Genomic DNA, 1,454 nt, shown 5'->3' with positions numbered 1-1,454 from the left:
TACCTTCTCTATGTCGTTCTCTTTCCCAACATCCTCTCCCACAATTCAGCCCTCCTATACTTCTTCAACTTTTGCCAGATCTCTCTTGGTCGTTCTCTGCCTACTTTGTAGTATGGCTATCTTAACATTATAGCATAGCTTCAAGCTACTCCTAACCGTGGTATAACTTGAACATTATAGTGTAGCTTCAAGCCTATTCCTCACAATGGATTAATTCTAAGAGAAATCTAACATCGAAGAAATGGAGAAGTCAAGCAAGGTCGGCGACATCATGGAGGCAAGAGTGTTTGAGGAGCTTCTTGAGGCATTTGAAAGTTGTTTCATCCAAAGCACATATCGATTGACTTTATGTTGAAAGCTCATAATTGAGTAATCTTATCTCATGCAAAGGTGCATAAGCTAAGAGCAACAATGTAATTGTTTTAACATACAATTTGACTTAAAAGCAACAAAAGTTCACCGGGGCAGTGCTGTTGGGCACAGAAAAAAAAAGGCCAATTATGGCCATAAAACATATTCCATTGCTATACGACATAAGAACGGATTACAACTTAAAGGGGAAGTGCCAGCCACAACCGTAGGAGTGTGTTTATTTAGTTAGTTACTTTGACACTACCGTTTTACATGACACTGTCATCCGTCTCCCAGCAGCCAACGGCAATGCTCAGGAAATGGTAATGGTGGCCCAATAGGTGTTGCCCTCCTCCTTGTAGTACTCAACCTTGACGTGGACTCCCTTGTCGCTGGTCTTTTCCAGACTCGCCAGCTGCTTCCACAGCATCTGGCCTCTTGGCCCGTCGCTATAGTAGCTCGGGTGAATCTCTGTGCCGGTGTTTGAAGAGTTCACGTCCACCACAATGTCGCACCACCTCTTGTAGTTGTGAACGCCCAGAGCCACCAAGAAGTAGTCACCCTGAGGGTTCTTGAAGCGCAGCGTGCCGGAGGTGCCACTGCCACCCATGGTCAGGGTCTGTTCGCCTTCCACCTCACTCCAGGTGCCGCCGTTGGCGAAGTGCCAGACGGTTTTCTCCACGATGCTGTACCAAGCGGAGGGCTCGGTCTGGATGACTCTCACGTGGGTGGTGTAACTCATGCTGATAGACTGAACTCAAACGGAGCGAGCTAGCTAGTGTGTGGAAAGTGGATCGCCCAACTGCAACTGTGAAAGATTGTGGTGAGCAATGGTGTCACTAAACGATGCTTATATACCCTGATCAGCGGTATGGCCACGAACCGGAAGTGGTGCTGGAGCGCCAAGCGCAGAGAGGGACCACCATATGCACGATTGATGGATCGATCGATCGATCGCACTGGATTTGCGGTGGTGGTGGAGGTGGAGAAGAAGCTGCTCCCAAAATATTTTCAACCTGATCTCCCTCACCCTCCCGGACACAGTTGCTTCTTATACTGTGCTGCACAACAAAGACACTGTTGTGGAAGCTTGCTCGCTTAGC

At 48.0% G+C, this 1,454-nt stretch overlaps 1 protein-coding gene across 1 annotated transcript; it reads right to left on the bottom strand.

The window, feature by feature from the left end:
* Positions 1-514: 514 nt before the first annotated feature.
* Positions 515-1,158, bottom strand: LOC147886611 (boletus edulis lectin-like). Its single transcript, XM_087395997.1, has one exon. The coding sequence runs from the start codon at positions 1,091-1,093 to the stop codon at positions 665-667; it is 429 nt and encodes a 142-aa protein (XP_087252123.1). The 5' UTR covers positions 1,094-1,158; the 3' UTR covers positions 515-664.
* Positions 1,159-1,454: the final 296 nt, after the last annotated feature.

The sequence above is a fragment of the Dipteris shenzhenensis genome, chromosome 24 (assembly GCF_047967505.1).
Source record: "Dipteris shenzhenensis isolate YYH24624 ecotype China chromosome 24, Dip_SZ_1.0, whole genome shotgun sequence".
In the NCBI taxonomy this organism is placed as follows: Eukaryota; Viridiplantae; Streptophyta; class Polypodiopsida; order Gleicheniales; family Dipteridaceae; genus Dipteris; species Dipteris shenzhenensis.
Note: the sequence above shows the minus strand (reverse complement) of the source record. Positions and strands in the feature narration are given on the sequence as shown.